At 35.6% G+C, this 17,376-nt stretch overlaps 1 protein-coding gene across 2 annotated transcripts in view; it reads right to left on the bottom strand.

Moving 5' to 3' along the window:
- Window positions 1-1,797: 1,797 nt before the first annotated feature.
- Window positions 1,798-17,376, bottom strand: part of LOC122636373 (monocarboxylate transporter 10-like) — an 85,353-nt gene continuing 69,774 nt past the window's right edge. Inside the window, exons 6-11 of one of the 2 annotated variants that reach the window (XM_043827524.1) lie at window positions 15,156-15,324; window positions 14,032-14,196; window positions 9,085-9,367; window positions 8,146-8,320; window positions 4,152-4,358; window positions 1,798-3,684 (exon numbers count right to left, since the gene is read on the bottom strand). In XM_043827524.1, the coding sequence (XP_043683459.1) occupies window positions 3,254-3,684; window positions 4,152-4,358; window positions 8,146-8,320; window positions 9,085-9,367; window positions 14,032-14,196; window positions 15,156-15,324 (1,430 nt within the window). In that variant the 3' untranslated portion in view covers window positions 1,798-3,253. The remainder of the gene's footprint in view (window positions 3,685-4,151; window positions 4,359-8,145; window positions 8,321-9,084; window positions 9,368-14,031; window positions 14,197-15,155; window positions 15,325-17,376) is intronic. The other variant, XM_043827525.1, reaches the window with a different exon arrangement.

The following is a 17,376-nucleotide window of genomic DNA, read 5'->3' as shown; positions in this document are numbered from 1 at the left end:
CTTCTCCTTCTTCTTTCTCTTCTTCTTTTTCTTCTTTTATTTTGTTGGAAAATTACGTATATGTGTGTTTACGTAAAATATTTGTTTTATTCGATAACGTACACCACGATAAGGAGAAAATATTAGAATAGCAGATATGTGTATGTATTACATATTCCTCAATAATATTCAACAATTTTCATGTGCAATATAAAGTAACAATCCATAATTAAAAAAAGAAAAATAATAATAATTTTAGCATGACTTTCGGTATTCATATTTACAATATCAGAATTATTTTTGAAACATGATTATTATAAGAACTCGAAACAATATTTCTCTTATCAATTATGCAAATAATGAGTTTAAAATTTAATGAGAAAATTGTGCATATGTTTATATATATATATATATATATATATATACATACACACGCACACACACATATATATTGTAATTATTGACTTCCAACGGTATGAATATGAGTGAATATCGAAAAACCCGTAACATATCTGGTATCCATTAGAAACTGGCAGCATTCCAACAATTCACCTTACTAAATCATACTTTCGACATATCCCGCTTAAATCGAGCGAAGCACTGTCACATTATTATACTATATTAATTAAGAAAAAAAGAAAGAAATAAAAAATATATTTCGAGTTGAAACATTAAAAGCAGCTGCCTTTTGCAATTCACGTGTGTGTGTGTATATATATATATATGTATGTATTATTTGTTGTTTTTATGATTTATTATATAACGCGATGTTTATAAGTATCAACAAAAAATAACATGGATCGTAGCAGCAGCAGTAGCAGCATTAAATACAGAGTGGGCAAAAAGTTGATAGGTGGGCCATAGGTTTTTACTTGATTTTAAAAAATCGATTACTCTTTTTCAAGGATTTTTTTCAGGCTTGTAATTAGAGTCGTAGTTTTACGATCTGAAAACACTTTATCTAAAGAGTCTCGGAAAAGAATAATTGATTTTTAAATTTACCTGTAAACTTTTGATCCATCTAGAGACTTTTGGCATACACTGTAATGTATATATATATATATATAATATATTCAGGTACTAATTATTTTATTCTAAATCAGCAAAAAACGTAAGAAAATTTCAAAAACGATCGATCGGACGAATAAAATTGATCTGACAATTTTTATGTGGGAGGGGAGGTGGGTGTAATTATAATCGTTATTATCAATTTCCTTAAGAAATGCACGTACATGCTACAAAGTGCGTTTAAAAGTTTTCTTTTTTTTTTTTTTTTTTTTTTTCAAATCTTTTCCTTGCTTTTCTTTTTTTGTTTAGTTTTTTATTTGTTTTTATCGTCTTCGTCAAAGCGAGAAGAAAATTTCTCGTAGACGTTCAGTCTTAACTATAAATATTTTCTTCTTTCATAAGTCGTCCTTCGTCCTTCATCACCACCCCCGTGTTGTTCTTGTATTGTGCATATATATATACATGTATATATATATATATATATATATATATATATATATATATATTTCAAACGTATACATAATCTAAATACGCGTACGATGTTTTAAACGCGAATGAGAATATTTAACAATTCGTGGGACGTGTGTGTGTATGTATGTCTGTGTGTTTCTTTCTTCTTGGAGACCAGCTCCGAATATATATATATATATATGTGTATATATATATATCATTGTATATTTTTTATTATTTATACCTAACACGCATTTATTATTACAGTATTGTTGTTCTCCGTGCGTTCGATATCTACTAGCGAAACATTTGGTAAACATACGCACGAATTGGGAAAAATTTTGGGAAGAAATCGATCCATCGAATTTTGCCGCGACATTAGCGCGATATGTATTCTATATATATATATATATTTTTTTTTTTTTTAATCTATAATAACGAATTAATAAGTTCGATTAAACATTAGTTTTACCATTTTGATTTATTAAAGGAAGTAAATAAAAGATAATATTTCATCGTTTTTTTTTTTAGCCAATGGAATCGTTTTTTCCTCGTAGTTGTATACGTGTATAATAGTTTAACTAACGTCGTTAACGGGAATAGATATTTTTATCTAATTTATACAGGTTAGATCAAAAGATGCTAAATGGTCCAAAATATCAATTACTTTTATTGGAGACTCTTTTGGCTAATTCTTTTTTATCAGATCGTAAAACTACAAGCATAACTGCAAGCTTAAAAGTCTCATGAAGGAGTAATTGATAAAATTATCTAGGAAGTTTTGAACCACTTGGAAACTTTTGAATCGACCTGTACAAGCTATTGTTACATAACTACAATTTCGATTATATGTATAAACATATATATATATATATATATATGCGTACATGTATATATGTATATATATATATGTACATGTAAATCGACTCGTTGCGAACTCGATTAACTTCGCTCGTTTGAGATAAGTACAAATAATAAGATAAGTCCATTTACATTCAACGTTTTACCAGAGATACACTTGCGTGTTGAATCGTTAATCAGAGAAGAGAATACATCTCTCGATATTTTTTTTTTGTTTTATTTTTTTTTTGTTTTGTTATGATGACGATAGAGTTCACGGGAAGGTCAAATGGCACGTTTCCTTTCTTTTTTTTTCTTTTTTTTTTTTTTTTCTTTGAAATATTAATTATCTACCATAGTTTCTTCTTTTTTAAGTCTTACAATTATCTAACTTATCTTTTATCGTTAGTTTTAAGTTTCTTCTTAACGTAGGATATTTTATTTATTTATTTATTTATTTATTTATTTATTACCTTACTTTTATAGTTGTATATTCTTTGATTATCATTATTTTTGAGTTATCCCTGGAAATTTCGATCGATCCGTTCTCAACATACACATATCTCGTTTAAACGATACATACACACACGAGACTAACGATTATGTAAACACATTTGGTCTTTCGTTAATGTTACCCACACATGGAATAGCCGACATTGACGTGCCTTAATAGAGAATCGATTTTAAGCTCCTTTTTAATGATTGAAAAGCCAAACAGCCTGGGTATTTATAAATTTGCTTTTTGATCGAGATCGTTGCCATCATATCGAACGTTTCCATAAACAATGAAAAGTTCAAAAGCGATGACACCGAATCTTGTTTAATTTTAATCGAAACTCCTAAAGATTCCTTCCATCGGAATCGCGTTAAAAATTTGTTAAGGCATAAAAAAACATAGTTGTCTCCGTTGGTTTTATCTTTTTTGTTCCTTTTCTACGAGCTTAAGTTACGTATATTATTACCGAAAAGTCTCCTTTTAAACGCTGGTAGTAATTTGTTCGATGACGGTAACGTCTCGATAACGCCTCGGTCTCGTTCTATAAGGATCCTGTTGATGCGGATGACTCAGACCTTCCGGTACACTCTTGCTCGGCCTAAGCGGAGCATGAAATTGTGGTTGGTAATAATGTTCGGCAGTGTGTATGCTCTCGCTTTCCCTTTCGTGTACGTTATCCTCAACGTCGAGGGGTACGTGTAGGGACTGAGATTTGGGTAACCTTGGTCTTGGTGGTGGTGGACAGGCACAGGGCGGTGGAACGGCACCGAAACTGGATAAACGTGGCCCGGGTAAAACTGGTGATGTCGGCTGTCGACCCCAACCGACCAAGAAGAGCAACGCGGCGCCGCACAAGGAACTCAACGTGCACGCATAGTAGCCCACCCTTGGGCTGTTAGCATTCATGTAACCTACGTGATAACGCAAATTTAGTAGACCCACCGAGACGGTACTTAACCTCCTACGATACTTCTTCCTACATCTTAAGTTTTACTCGTTAAGACGTCTCTCTTTCTTTCTTTCTTACATTAACCAACCACTTCCCTCTGGACGGTGAACATTTCTTCTATCTCTACTCCCTGACTTTGCGAACTTAACATGCAAATTTCGTCTCATTCGTTATCATTTTTATTTTCTCATATTTTTTCTTCTTTACTATTAGGTTTCTTTTTTTATGATTGATGTAAGATTCGTGAGAAAAGTTGGACTTGATATTTCCAGACTAGTCTTAGCGAGAATGTCTACTTGAATCGGTAAATGCAACTGCTCGTCTCCGTTTCGCAATTTTCTACGCATTCTTCTACGTCGTCTAGCAACGTTATTCTCCAGTTATAATATTAATCGAAATTCCAATCGCGTTAACGACACCTCTACTCACCGGTAAGAGGAACTCCGAGTAGGATGGGCAATGCTTCCGCCGCTTGAACGAGAGCCCAAGATCTCGCGAAATGTCTTGCCCTTAGTCTTTCGAGGGCCAACATCTTTAAGGAGTAAAGGGCACCACCGAGCGAAGCTCCATAAAGGCCCGATGCCAAGACCAATCCGTGATAACCTTCCACGCTACCAAGCGCCACTTGAGCTACAGCTTCAAACAAACAGACAACCTAAATCGGATCGTTAATCGATCGTTCCATCTTCGATATTACCTATCATTTATTTATTTATTTTTTCTTTTAATTTTTCGATTATTTAACCCATTATTTAACCCTCAACACATTCTCGCCTCTATATCTTTCTCTAATTTCATTTCAATCGTTTTAACTTTCATCAACAAACGTAATTATTGAAGCGAACGATACGAACGCTGATATTCTCTCTGTATTTTCTTTTCTCTCTTTTTTTTTCCTCTTTTTTTTTTCGAAAAATCAATATTCCCACGAATTCTATCTATGGTTTGTCGGAATACCGCGTTCAAAAATAAAAATTTTTTTATATGGGGATACAACAAAACGATCGATTATTAATTTTTTTCCTTCAATATTTACTTTCGTTCGTATGTATATTTAGAATGTACCAGTGCGTGTCAACAATGTACGAGTTATTATTTTTTATTTTTTTATTTTTATTTCTTTTTCTATCGCGTTCGTTAATCATGCTAATTAGTATGGGTCACGTATCTCTCATCATTTTTTTCTTCTTCTCCCCGAGATACAGTATTTTTCGCATCTTATTCTTTTCCTCTCTCTTTTTTTTTTCTTTATCTTTACGTCTGAAATATATTACAAGTTCTTACGCCCTTCTAGTCGACGTCGGTTCTTAAATTCTTTCTTGCTCGCAGCATCAACATTCGTTAACGTGTACTTTCTCCGACACTTGCCTGTTGCATATTTTAAAGGAACTCTGATATTATCGTAACAGCTGATTTAATACTAGCTGGTCCGAAATTCTTAGCTCGGTCAAAAATTATAGAATTATTTTAAAAGCCAATTAATATTTCTTGGGATTTTTTAGGCCCGTAATAAAGCTCGTAGTTTTGTAATCGCAAAGTAAACAATTAATCTAAAAAAATTTAGAAAAAGAATAATGGTGTTTTACAACAATCTAGGATCTTTCGGTTTCACCCTCCGTATGATACTCGTACGTTTTCTTTTTTTTTTCTTTTCTTTTCTAATTACTCCGATTTTTTTATTTAAAATAATTGCACGTTTATTTTTGAGATCGATCGTTCCTCTTTTGTACGAGAGAGGGAGAGAAAGAGAGAGAGAGAGAGAGAGAGAGAGAGAGAGAGAGAGAAAAAACGATTTCGATCGATCGTAGAAATCATTTGTTAGTTTCTTATTTAAGGTAAACGCACATTAGAAGATAAAACGTTCGTCTTTCGCCATTAAGGACATATCACACGAAGAAAATTGCAAATTCTTTTTCTCAGATAGTTTATCTTCTGCAAGTGAATACTGCTTGGTGTCGGGAGCAAACTCGATCCTGCGGAGCGAGGATAAGCCGCTTTTTGGGTTGGAACTCCCTGGCCGTATATTTAGCTCTCACTTGTCAAGTTTCTTTTCACCGTGAAAAGAGGAATTCTTTACTTACACACGAATCCCTGAATGTATTCTAGCGTTCCTTAAAATACTATAGATAAGCTTTTCTCATTTTTACTCTCGGTCTTCTTATTCCGTGTCTTTATATATTTTATTTCTTTTTATTCCTACTTCTATATTTTTATCTCACTTTATTTTCTAATTACGCGACAAATACTACAAGCATCAATCATCGCTGGTTTCGCTCTTTATTATCATCATTTTTTATATAATATCTCCATTGCTATCTTTTTTATAACGCTACAACATTAGTATCATTCAAATGATGCTTTATACTTTTCATTATGCAAAATCGCAGAACGAACGTACAAAAAAAGAAAAAAGAAAAAAAAAACGGTGAGAAAAAAAGGAAGAAGAAAAGTTAGAATTTCTAATGAGAGAAAATAATTTTTTATTCGTCGAGACGACGGACGATGGCTATCGTGCAACTCCCATACCATTAAAAAGTTCGTCGGTGTCGTGTCTTTAACCACGGTCCCCTCTCATTGAACGGAGAAAGAACCGAGGACCATCCCCCCCCTCTCTCTCTCTCTCACCTCCTTCAACCTCTTATCCTTTTGAAGTCGGCCGAGCTCTTTTCCCGGTGTTACTCACACATATACTGTTCCTCTCTCTCTCTCTCCCTCTCCTCTCTCCTCTCTCCTCTCTCGCCATTCTCCGACGAGGTTCACCCTCGACTACAGTTTCTCGGCATAAAAGTATTTTCCATTCTGGTTTCCCTCTTTTCCTCTCTCCAGCTTCTTCACCCCTCTTTCTCTCTTATTCGTGTCCGCAGAACGATATCTATAGGTGAATATTACAAGAGAGAGAGAGAGAGAGAGAGAGAGAGAGAGAGAGAGAGAGAGAGAGAGAGAGAGAGAGAGAGAGAGAGAGAGAGAGAGAGAGAGAGAGAGAGAGAAAGAGACAGGACACAATCGTTAAAAAGTGGTCGCTTCGTTCAGAGAGGACATTTAAAACGTTGTGGTCGACGTAACCACTGTTTCAAGAATACTTTTTTAAACTTTTGTATAATGGCATGTAACATTTAATTTAACGAACGCACTTACGTATATCTATATTATGTAAGTTTGATTATATCGTTCTTGCAAAATAATATATCGTTAATTTATGTTTTATATAATGTAGTATGTATTAACGTTAATAGAAATAATATACTGTGATTTTTATAATTCATCATCTTTCTTATATGTATAAAAAAGAAAAAGAAGATTTTAGAAGAAATACGAACGAATAATAATATTAACGAAGAGATTTTGTGTTCTACTTTTAACGCAACGTTTTTACTTCCACTCTTTGTCCTGCTCTTTTTTTAACAAGAAAAAAAAAAATAGATAAAGACGAGGAAAGAGAACAGCTTTGCTTAAAAGAATTTCATTATCGCGATTACGTCGAGACGTTTAAACTTTGATTATCCTTTTGACTTAAGGCTAACTTGCGCGATAACTTGACAGTTGCCGGGAGGGATTTTTTAGCAGACAGTTTTAAGTGTCCACCTGAAAAGTGCGCATCGAGTTTTACTTTGGTTTCTCCTTTCTATAGAGTAAGAGTACTTTCCCTATTGGTCGTTTCTCTTGACCCGAAAAGTCAATTAAAACATTCGTTCTCTTAACAGGTTTCTATCCAGAGACGTTCATCCGACACACGATTTCTGGTTGAAACGATCCTTCTCGAATTACGATCTAATAGTCGATCGAAACTTTTATGCTTTCCTACTCGAACGAAATAAAAGAAAAAGAAATTTCGACTGTCGAGATTTACGGAGTTAACACACTGGAAGATGTATCGACGTTATATGAATCTTCGAACTTTATCCGCGGGTAATAAAACTTAAATAATAGAACTCTCTCTCTCTCTTTCTCTCTCTTCGATAAGTAATAAAACTTATGAGGAAGAAATCGCGATAGTACGAAACGATCTTTCATTCTTTCCTTGCTTTTCTTCCTTTCTTTTCATTTTTAAGAGCAATATACCGAAGAAACGATATTTCTGGTTACGTCCAAAAGTTGCGACCACTTTGTAGGACTTAACGTCGTCGTATCGAAAGTATTCACCATAAAATGTTTATCTATTTTTTTTCTGCTATCGGTATTTACTGCGATCGCGATTACGAGTTTCCTAGAAGCTCGAGAGTTCTCTATATATATCTCTCTCTCTCTTTTTCTCTTTATCTCTCTCGTTTCCATGGGAGAAAAAAAAAGCGGGAGATCGGTAGCCACAGATCCGAGGAAATATCTGGCGTTCTCGAAAGTCGTATTCGTGGCTGCCGCTTGATTCATACGATGCACGATAGGAAAGTGGCTTGGATGTGTAACAGTGTTCTCTCTGTGTACTGACCAACTCCGAGAAGTGCTGCTTGGCAGAGATATTGCCTGGACACCAAGCACTGAGCAGATGGTCTGGCTGTTACTACCCCCCAAGCCGCGCACCCTAGTGCCGCTGCCAAACCCAAGCAAGTCTGTAGTAATACCAACGAGCTTGCCTCCAGACCGTCTTGATATCCCTGCAATGCCTGAAAGTGAAGTTTCTCATTAAGCATCCTTCTGCATCTTACAAATCTCTTTCACCCTACCCTCCTCTTCTATCCACCCCTTTCTAGAACCGATCGCGTCGAGACAATTTCTTTTCTCTCTCTTTCTCTCTCTCTCTCTCTCTCTCTCTCTCTCTCTCTCTCTCTCTTTCTTTCTTTCTTTCTTTCTTGCCTAACTAAGAAATATAACAAATATATAAAGAAAGAGAAAAGAAGTTTTCGTCCTAGCGATGCAAATCTTATAATTAAGCTTCTCGTTAGCTAACGAGCTCCTTTTTCGATCTTTTCTCCTATCTCTCTCTGTCTGTCTGTTTGTCTGTCTGTCTGTCTCTTTTTAGAGTTCTCAGGTAAAAGAAATTGCGTGGAATCGGATTTAACACTCGACGAGACGTCCTAACGAGATATTGTTATCACGAGAATGATTCGTTTCAAGAGAATTTATTATTCGTTAATCATGATCTCTAATTGATCATTACTTATACAATGTCGTAATCACGTTTTCTTCGATTTGAAGCGGTATTTGAATCTCGAAATTTTATACTCGAACAAAGTTATTTAACGCGTCGAAAAAACATGGCTATGAATCTTTTCCTTTTTTATGTGAAACAATTTTTTTTACGAAATATCAATAACCAACTCGTTCGGAAATCTTTGATACACTTTTTGATGAAAATGATAAAATTTCGAAATTTTATTATCGAACAAAGTTATTCCTTCGTGGAAGAAAGTTTACGTAATCGACTTACGATGTAAAAGGCAGGTGTGTAAAGTCCAAAACCAGCTGCACCGGCTGCCAACATGAGCATTCTAACTGGTCGACTTCCCAAAGGACTGAGGTCGACCAATGGCTGTGTCGGTACCTTCGTGGCCGATTTCTTTTCCTTTACTTTACTACGTTGATTTTTGAGATGTAATATCGCTCTTCGTTGAGGATGATAGAGAGAAGCACTCCTATAAATCAGACCCAGGAAAAAGGCCAAGAAGAGTGCTCCCGTAACAGACTGCAACCCCAATCTCCAACCTAGCTTTCTGAAAAGACAATGCAGTTATGGATCCGTGTTTCATACGGTCTGCTACTTGTGTATTTATTTCTAAATCTTGATTCTTCAACTATCGATTAGCTAATGAAATTCTTTGCGTTTGTTAGTACTCGAGTTTGTAGCTTTTATCTAATTATTTTTTCTTTTCTTTTTCTTTTTTCAATTTTTATTCGTATAATATATCAGTGTCGTCCGATCGATCGGACGTCTCCCTTTTTTCTTCTTTAATCTCCTCATCTCTTTTCTTTCAAAATCGATATCGTTTTATAAGATGAGGATATAATGGTAGGATACTGTGTAATGGTAGGATACGATGTAATGGAAAAATAAGGATGAAATAGCAAGGAAGAAATTAAAGGGTGAAAAGGAAACATGTACGTCGTAATGCACGTAATGCACTCTCGTACGTAGCTTTCTCTCTCTCTCTCTCTCTCTCTCTCTCTCTCATCCTAAAATTTTCTAGGACAAAGAAAGACCTTGAATCCTTTGCGCTTTTGTGTCTCGCTGAAGCAGCTTTAAAACTTTATACACGGTAGCACGCTCGTTTGTGTTACCGGTGAAACAGAAAAATCCTATTTCTTTTTTTAACGTCATTGCTTTTTGTCCGTTATACACGAGAGTGATAAACGTGGACGTATAGAATACGCGAGTGTTTCACGTGATACGTTAAAATCCACGATTGACAATAAAGATCTGCTTTAGCGGAATAATTATGTCGATTTGAGAACTCGATATAAGAAAGAAAAAGAAAAAGGTATGATAGCTCGATGAGTTTTTAAGAATTTCGAGTAATTTCGAGTAATCGTGAAATGGATTTCTTCGTCTTCTTCTTTCTTCTTTCTTTTTTTTTTTTTTTTTGTAATTCTTTATATCTCTCTTTTATATAGTGAAGCAAACACAAGGACGAATCTCCATGTTTTACGTAGGATGAGATTTGCTCGATGGCTCTTCAACTGCTTCCCGATAAAAACAGTGAAAGGCAAAGAACTTTACGATACTCAAGGACGAGACCTTTTCAGGGATTTTTAGCTTGAATTTTTCCCTATCTTTCTCTCTCTTCCACACTCATTCACCCACTCAATCTTTCACTATAGAGCTACGGTAACACGAATAGAGATATAAAGGTGCGTGGGAGTAAACGTATCTTCTGTATCCTGTCTAGTTAAATTTACTGTGCGAACGAGTGAGTGTTGGCGATGTCGGTGATAGTAGTCGTGGCGATGCGACAGTGTGGGCGAACGAAGCGTACGGTCGAGTGGTGTATTTCACAAAAAACAAAAAAGAAAAAAAAGGAAAAAAAAAGGAAAAAGGAAAAAGATCACGCGTGGGTGTGTTTCCTCGGTAACGACAAAGCGTGGGCGTGCAACTGCATTTTCATTCAAAGCTAGCTGGTACACGTGTGCCATCCCCGGAAACGAACGATTCAACGCACACATACGGATATACATAGGGAGAGTCACACACACGTATATATACACACACAGAGGGAGAGAGAGAGAGAGAGAGAGAGAGAGCGATCGAAGCTTTCTAATCCCTGGCCTAAATTTCTCCCACGTAATTTCACATTAATCTCTGCTGGTACGTCGTCCCTCTCTCTTTCTCTCACTCATCTCCCCATTTTCCTTCGTCCTCTTCTCATTTTCTTCGTCATAATATACATCGCTTATCTCTAGCCAAGGATATCGTCTCAAAATTACCACCCTTTAACCCACCCCACCTCCTAGAAACGAGCTTAACGCGAATATCCTTCTAGATCCCCTCCTATCGTTTCTCACACCTCTCTTTCATTCCCCTCTTTCCTTCTGTGTTAAATCAACCATTAGATGCTCTTCGACTCGTCTTAATCCACCGCATCTGTTCAACTTTCTACCAGCTCTGTCTATTAATCCTCTACGTATTTTGACTCTGCGTTTAAACGCCCGAAAATTTTCGACGAAACACGGACGTTTGCGAGAGACCGTGAATAATCCTCTCTATCTATCTATCTTTCTATCTATCTATCTCCCTCCCTCCCTCCCTCCCTCCCAGCCACCCTTTACAATCCATTCGATCGTAAATCGTGCGAATCGATCCGAAAGATACCTATCTATCTTTTTCTCTCTTTCTTTTTCTCCTCGTTGTTACTTTATTCGCGATATTAAAAAATACAAGTTGTCTTTTTTAACGATCGGTACGTTCGTCGCTTTTTTGGAAGAAATTCAGAAGCTTAATCTAGGTAACACAACCGCATTGCAGTAATACCGCGGGACACTGAATTTAGTCGGAATATAGTATCAAGAGAGAATAGAAGAGCTTATAAAAATGAACGGTTTAAGTGAAACTGCGTGCTTTTGTACGTAGTAAAATTTTCATGGAATTTATAGTTTAACACGAATGAGAAATTGCGTTAGTTCATTTCTTTATTAAAGTACTCGAAGCGATCTTCGTAATTATGACGATTATATCCATATTGTGTTACATGTGTTCTTACTACTTATTTCCCCCCCCCCTCTCTCTCTCTCTCTCCTATTTAATGTCTCCATGTTCTCCTTTGTCTTTTCTCGAGGGATTCAATCGTGAATCTACTGCGAAGACCCACGAACGTTATTCCAGTAATTACACGGGTCTAATCTCCGGATGAAACGGCCATTGGCCGCTTTTCTTCTAACGAATCATTGGCCTAGTATGACATCGACAAACGATGTTATTTTTGATCCCCAAGCCTTTCAATTGAAACACCTGGCTTTGTAGATAATAAACCCTTTTTTCTTTTTAGTTCGCTATTTCTTTCCTATTTTTTTTCTACTCTTTATCCTATCGCTTGAAATTAAAGGAGAGTGGATTTAAAACATACGCGCCGAATGAAAGGACATTCGTCTGACGCGAGGATTATAAAAAAGATGTGCTTTCAATTTGTCTAATTGTAATTTCTAACATGTAATTCCTGTATTTTAATTATCGATGAAAAATAGAGGAAACAGAGATAGAAAGAGAGAGATTATCTCAAATTCTAACACCTCCCATTTATTTTCGTTTATTTACGATATATTTAATTTTAAGGATACTTTATTATTTTAATTTGAACGATTTTATTCTTAACGCTCTTATAAAGGTTCGATCTAAAAGGTTCCTAGATAATTTCTGAAAATCGATTACTCTTTTTCGAGACTTTCTAGGTCGATTTTATTTCCAAATCGTTACAAGTTAGCAGCCCGTACTTTTATAATCTATATTTAAATACTCATAAAATCTGTCATTTTTAAATAATCTGAAAAGGACTCAAATTAACCAACGTTTTGTCGAACGTAATCAAAAACCGATACTGCATACAGATTGCTTTAATGACTATTAGGAATATCGAAAGTAGAACGTAGAATGTTCAATTATTTGATCACGAATTTATCTCTTGTTTTTATATTCATATACCATGGAAAGGTTACGGCGTATATATCGCTGACATAGTCGTGTGAAAATGTACAATAAAACGGAGACACGTAGACAGAGTCCAAGAGAGAGAGAGAGAGAGAGAGAGAGAGAGAGAGAGAGAGAGAGAGAGAGAGAGAGAGAGAGAGAGCGCAGTTTTTTTCTCTCTCCCTGTTATATCCATGCTACGTTCAGATTTAGGTGCATTTCGACGTTCGCAATTTGTTCCGAGTACATTGCGCGCTTTGATGATTTTTGTTTCAAACAAGTAATTACTTTTGTGTGTTTGTGAACGTTATTTCATATATACATGCACGTGCTGTTGGACTTTGTTGAATTAAATTCATTGGATAGATCAAGAGTTGCAAGTAGATATTTGCTAAAGTCCGGTTTTTTGCTTTCTTTTTTTATTCTGCATTTTAAAGAGTACTTATTACATCGACTATGTTTCACTGAAATATTCCAATGACCATTGAAAAAAATGAAAATTCATTCGGAACAATGCTTTGCCGCATTTATCCGATTCTTCGATCTCAAGTTTTAAATAGGTCATAGATACCCATACGCATGAAAGAAAAAGAGATCGATTGTTAAATGAAATACTTGAAAACAATTTAGTCTCTTAATCGATATTGATTGTTCCACAGAGTAATTTCATTCGATTCCAATAACGTCAGCAATTCGGGAGTATTTAAGTAGTTGATAGAATCGTTAGGATTTAGTAATTATCGGAAAATTTCAATGATCGCGAGACAATGACGATAACTTGAAAATGAAGATAAATCGATGATAAATAATTTTAATCGGACTTTTAAAACGTTTTGTAAAGTAAATTGACGATTAAATGAATTCAATTAGTTTAATGAATTACTCGAATAAAAAAAAAAAAAAAAATAAAAAAAAAAGAAGAATTCATTTACGGAAAGGAAATTCAATTTCGTAAGATACTGCTCTACGTTATTTTGAACGAATAAATAATTTGAATGGAGCTTGTAAAACGTTTTGTAAAATAAATTTGCGATTAATTAAATTCAATTAATCGAATGAATTATATTAAAAAAAAAAAAAGAAAAGAAAAGAAAAGAAAAATTAAATTTCGAGTCTGAGGTATGAGGAATCTAATTTTGTACGATGCTTCGCGGTTTTGGATGATATATAATGGCTGCCGTTACTCATCTTAATTGAATATTTTTATCAGACACATTATCATAGTTATACGTGTAGAGGTTTATAATATATGTAATAACTTACCCAACCGCTTCTCTGTAAAATACGCTGAAGAGAGCAATTCCCACCCCCGTGCCAGCTTGCACCACCATCTCAACGAACTCTCGTCGTTTTCTAAAGTAATGGCCGAGTACCAAACCAGCGGTCTCTCTCACCAAACCGGCTCCTGTGCCCAGTACCAGGCCGTAGCTGTTGCGTTGTAAAAAAAAAACACACACACACACGCGCACACACGCACAATTATAACACTTTGGAGATTAAGCTTTCCGATTGTAAAATTATTTTATCGAACGACAAGCCGAAGATTGTTTCTTTTTTTTCTTTTATTCAATTTGTATTACGATTTTTTTCTTTTTTTTCTTTCAACCATCTTCCTCGTATTACGTGATTCGCGTTAAATTTAATTAAGAAAATGTCTCGGAGTTGATTAAAAACTTTCGTTATTGTAACGTTGATATCTCTAGTAAAAGCTTCTTTGAAAGATCGTTAAAAGGAATGGCGAGCTTTGTCATAGTGATTCTTCTTACTCGTAAGAAACTGAAAGATCCTAGAAGCCTTTTTATGAGTCTCAAACGGACTGTTTGCTACGTCTTACATTGTCGGACGTCTTATGAAACATCAACGTAACAAAAGAGTCTAGGAAAATACTTGTACCATAGGTACATTACTTTTTATTAGAAACATCAATATAAATTCTTATCGAATTTCTATCCTCGACGAAATATCTAAATCAATATATACTGTATTTATACACTTATCTACGAATATATTAATTAAAACTACGTACGACGTATGTTCGATGAAACGAACGGTGCGAGAGAACGAACGTTCTGTTAGATACTGAGCGGACGGAACGATCCGAATTGTTAACAACAAAGAAATCAAAATACATCGATCGCAAAAGAAATAGTATTACTCACGTATCCCCACTACGTAACATTCTAGGAAAGTTAATCGTTAACAACAAAGAAATCAAAACACATCGGTCGCAAAAGAAATCGAAACAAGTCGCGTATCCCCAATACCTATTGTTCCAGGAAGGTTATCGTTAACAACAAAAATATCAAAACATTTCGATCGTAAACGAAATGAAAACATATTAGTCATATATCCCCACTACGTAATATTCCAAGAAGGTAAATACGTACCTCAAAAGTACTTGATGCATTTGAAGGGCAAAGGAAGTAAAAAGCGAAGCTAATGCCAATACAAGGCCACCAATCACAGCGGTGAGCCGCGTACTTCCACGGCGACACGCGCCGACGACCAGTGGAGCAGAACCACGGGAAACCGCAGCACTTAAAGCTCCTACCCAAGCTGGAAGAACATTGGTCCCTTTGTTAGAAACACGTCTACGATTTCCTCCAGCTATCGTTATTATCAAGAAACAACGTTAACGAGCATTAAGATCATTTATACAAGCGAATTTATATAGCGAATTTCATTCGACATTTATTTAATAACCTTTCACGAATTTTCCAGCGGATACAAAACGACCAAAAATCAGTTACTCTTTGTCGAGACTCTTTAGAGACTAATCTTTTCTTTTTTTCAGCATGTAAAACTACGAATTTAGAAAACTAGAAAGTCGTTGTCGATTTTTCGCTGCGTTTTCCATCGTTAGTCATTTACGTTGTCCTAGCAAGAATTATACGTTCTCGTCGAATTTATTTTCTTATCTCTTGGCGTAGAAAAATAACGCAACGAGCTTTATTCGTTATTATCCGAAGCGAGTCGTCGTAACGTTAATCGAATACGTTGTTCCATCAGGAGAAGCTTTTCTTCTCTTCGATGGGATAGAATCGACCTCGAGGATGACGGATAATCGTGATCCTTTTCATTCGGTATTATCACGTTTCTAAATTCCATTATCTACATTTTATAATTATTTAGACGAGAATCCTCTTAAAAGGTAGAGCTTATCGCTGCGATATAATTATAATATCGAAATTCTTTACAGGCTCGCCGAGCTTAATAGGCTGCGCAATGACGCGTTGACAAAACGATTGTTAAAACGTTACGTTTTTAAATACACGAGTCGTGGATTAACGAGAGGAGAAGCGAATAGATAGGGAGGGGAGAGAGAGAGAGAGAGAGAGAGAGAGAGAGAGAGAGAAAGAGAGAGAGAGAAGGATAAGGTCAGAGAAGTTAATTGAATCTTTTGAAGTTCAAAGTACGTTTACGCGTGCGCATATTATAACATACTCGTTGTGTATCCTTTGACCTATACAAAATAACTGTTTATCATTTGTATAGGTCATTGAATGTTAATGAGATTAAAAGAAAAAAGAAAGATGCGTATATAAAAATCTTTTATAGAAAAATGACGGAAGAAGAGTAAAACACCGTAGATAATTCTCTCGTTGAAAGGTATGAAATTTTCAAGGAGGGAAGTCGTAGTTCGTGATATTCATAAAGGGAGGAAGAGTGGGAGGGACGGAACAAGAAAGAAAGAAAAAAGAGAGATAGAGAGAGAGAGAGAGAGAGGGAAGGAAATCACGAAGGAAAGCTCGAAGAATACGCGATCAGTGTTGGGGGCCCCTTGCGTTGAATAAACACGAAAGAGGTGTAAAACCTCTGGACCGCTCTCTTCTTCTCTTTCTTAGGAAGACTCGAGAATTTCTTTTTTTTTTTGTTCTTTTTTTCTTTCTTCCTTTTTTTTTCCTTCAACGGGAAGACCTCGCTCGATAGAGAGGAACCTTTGGCTCTCGCTCTCGTTGGAGAGTAGAGCCCTTAATAAGCTCCACGTAGCTACCGGAGGGCGAGTGCATAATGCATGCGTATACGTGTCTCGTTTTCTCTTACAAAAAGAAACTGAGAAAGAGAGAGAGAGTAAGAGATAAAGAGGTGGGAAGAGAGAGAGAGGAGGGGGAGAGAGAAGACAAACGTATAGGATTTAGTATTTTTTCCTTTGACCAAAATCGTCGAATTCTCAAAGTCCAACGTATTATTCGCGCGAAAAAGAGCGAAAGCAAGTTCCCAGAGTCGTAAAGAAAGAGAGAGAGAGAGAGAAAGGAAGAGCCAAAGAAAGAAGGAGCACGTACTTTTCTGAGAGAACACAATTTTTACATTATTCATACGGTGAGGCTAAGAGAAAGGGAAAAGGACGACGGTATTTCACCTTTTTTTCTTTTTTCTTTTTTTGGCCTTTCTTCTTTTTCTTTCTCTCTCTTTTTTTTTCTTTTCGTTTTTATTTCCCCTTCCGTTTATTTTTTTTTCTTCCTCTTTCGTTTCTTCTTACGTTCTTGAATTTTTGCCAAAGATTCTTGCTTAAAAAAATATCTATGAAAAATATAGATCTGAAATATCGGTACGACTTTCCTTATCGATCTCGATTCGGTCCATTTGATACGATACATTCTTTTCTGA

Source organism: Vespula pensylvanica, chromosome 21 (genome assembly GCF_014466175.1).
Source record: "Vespula pensylvanica isolate Volc-1 chromosome 21, ASM1446617v1, whole genome shotgun sequence".
In the NCBI taxonomy this organism is placed as follows: Eukaryota; Metazoa; Arthropoda; class Insecta; order Hymenoptera; family Vespidae; genus Vespula; species Vespula pensylvanica.
The sequence above is the reverse complement of the archived record's forward strand: the minus strand, read 5'-3'. Positions and strand labels throughout refer to the sequence as shown.